The sequence below is a fragment of the Tasmannia lanceolata genome, unplaced genomic scaffold (genome assembly GCF_043159265.1).
Source record: "Tasmannia lanceolata isolate RefF3 unplaced genomic scaffold, GAP_Taslan_0.1 ptg000007l, whole genome shotgun sequence".
Lineage (NCBI taxonomy): Eukaryota > Viridiplantae > Streptophyta > Magnoliopsida > Canellales > Winteraceae > Tasmannia > Tasmannia lanceolata.
The window spans coordinates 22,330,829-22,333,388 of NW_027518684.1; the positions used below are offsets into that span (position 1 = coordinate 22,330,829).

Here is a 2,560-nt window from a genome sequence, read left to right on the forward strand (position 1 = left end):
ATATGTATCTCATCAGAAATGTCTTTACTGAAGTGACAGTGCCATTATCAAAACAAGTATCACAAGATGGCAGTGCCAATATCATTTTTCCCTCGTAAATAATTCACTTGGTCCCGCTTGGACCCTAACATTTGGGGCATACACATATGTTTCGGCTTTGACTAACCACCACGAACCCACGATTCCTACGTGACCCGTTGGGACACGTGTCAAACTCTCTCTCTCTCTCTCTCTCTCTCTCTCTCTCACTTCAAATAGAATAAATAGAAAAAACACAAATTATTTCTCTTTTTATTTCTACTCTGCAACAAAAGCCCATTTTAAATCTTTGTTTCCTCCACTTCTCCTTTCAAACAAACCCCCAAATCCCACTTCTACTTTCCTTTCTTTCTATGTGAAAAAAACCCAAATCAGACTACTGTTTTACTTACTTTCTCCCTAACAAAATTCCCTTTCAAATATCTGTTGATATCACAACTCTCATCAATCAAAACCCAATATCAAGATCCTCTCCTGCTTCCATCTATCCATAGCAAAAATCCCAAATAAAATTTTTCCTTATTTCCCCATTTTCTTCTCCAACAAAGAAAAAAAAAACAATCCTGACATCTTTTTTAGATCCTAAATCTATCTAGGAACCCGAGCAGCACCTTAAATTTTATTGATAAGCAATAAGAGTTACAAGAGGAGCACATAGAACCTTGCCTCTGACCCATAATACAAGAGAGAGATATTAAAAAAACGCCTTTTTCACCTTACACATAAAATATGTCAGGAGGAGTGGGCCCAATCGGCACTGACATTGGCCTTTCCAAGGAAGATCTTCAACAAGAACACCCTAATTCTGATATTGGCACCCAAAATCCTTATTCTTACCGCCGATTTCTAACTTTCCGGCAACTCAATGCCCTTACCATCATCATAGTCTTCGCCGCGAGCGGTATGGTCAGTCCTGAAGACTTTGGATTCACTTTCTTTTCTATTCTCTACGTATTCTTCATGTCAAAATTTGCATTCCCTACTTTAAATAAAATGCCTGATCCATTATTTTTTGGCGAAAAAAACCGATTCCTTAGTCTATATGTTTGGATTGGAGCCATTATTGGGTTGTTCATTCCAATTGCGTATATTTTCGAAGGGATTTTAGAAGGCGATAAGGAAGGAATTAAGGCGGCCGCGCCCCATGTTTTCCTTCTTTCTAGTCAAGTTTTCATGGAAGGAGTGACATTTTCGCAAAGATTTTCACTTCCAATTAGAGTTTTTGTGCCAATTTTTTACAATGCTAAGAGGACTTTTACAATTGTCGCGTGGTTGAGGAGCGAGATTGGGAAGGTGGATGAGGAATTCGGATCATGGAGGCGACTGCATATTGGTAGAGGACTTGCCGTTGCAAATTTGGTCTTTTGGTCTTTCAATCTCTTTGGGTTTTTGCTACCTGTTTACTTACCAAGAGCGCTTAAAAGATATTATGGGTATAAGGTAAAGGATTGAAAGGTTGTGATTATCCATAATTTAGTTTGTTTTTTTGTTGATTCTTTGTAATGGGTGTTGATGGATTTTGATTATTAGAGAGCTGTTGATGGCAGTTTCATGTAATTTGACTAATGAAGGATCTTTTATCTTATTTTAATTTTCTTGGGTTTGCTATGGGTATATTCTCTATTCTTCTTTTCTATTTTCAGTACAATTGTCTGGATTTGTTGATTTTCTGTGATGGGTACTCATAAATTTTGAATGTTAGATTTGTATTGAGTTTTTCATGTCATTTTTGTGTATCTGGTTGATACTATTAAGAAAGAAGTTTCTTACTATTGGACAATTATGATCTTTAAAATTTAAGATCTGCATTGGCATGATAGCATGAGATAGGGATCTGATTCTGGTTGAAAAAAAATCTTCCTTTTTGCTGTTTTTTCTATCTAAAATCCGTTGTTTGTTTTTTTTACAAATTTTGTCATCATGTAATGGGTAGTGATGACATTAATTGGATCTACAGGAGACCCTGTTTGATTTGGATTTTGAGTCCAAAGCTCAAACTTGCATTTAATTTTGGGAAATGATTTCAGCGCTCCAATGTTTTGATAAACATGCGCTCACTTGTTTGTCGTGGAGTATTATTTAAAGGGTTTTAAGAGCTTTTTGAGAACCGTAATATCCTCTGACATCCCTTTAAATACTACACGGCAAACAAGTGGAGCGCATGTTTATCAAAACATTGGAGCGCAGAAATCATTTCCCTTAATTTTTAGTTCAATAATCAGTTTTGGACTCTAAATCAATGCTCAAAATCCTAAACAAATGGGGCCTAAGTGTTATTTTATGTTTTAATGGCAATTTCATGGAACTGATGTTGGGTAAAATAATTGTACAAGAAGAAAAGTGAAAGCATTCCCCTTTGTTAGCAGGCCTTCCTGTTTTTACATCAAGACTATTGATAGATCAGTTTAAAACCCAAGTAATTAAACCAAGTGGGATTTTTCTAAACCACTTTGTTGAGAAATACGTTGGGCAAAATCTGATTCGATCGAGCACAAATAAATAGAATAGTAAAATTAAACAA

The 2,560-nt window shown here is 35.8% G+C and overlaps 1 protein-coding gene across 1 annotated transcript; it reads left to right on the forward strand.

Annotated features, from left to right (window-relative positions):
• Positions 1 to 768: 768 nt before the first annotated feature.
• On the forward strand, positions 769 to 1,491 carry LOC143880668 (uncharacterized). The gene has a single exon (XM_077383640.1). It carries the CDS (start codon positions 769 to 771, stop codon positions 1,489 to 1,491), a length of 723 nt encoding a protein of 240 aa, XP_077239755.1.
• The last annotated feature ends 1,069 nt before the right edge of the window (positions 1,492 to 2,560 follow it).

Bases quoted from the DNA above. Each gene is read 5' to 3' on its own strand.
- LOC143880668 (XM_077383640.1), top strand. From the start codon at position 769: ATGTCAGGAGGAGTGGGCCCAATCGGCACTGACATTGGCCTTTCCAAG.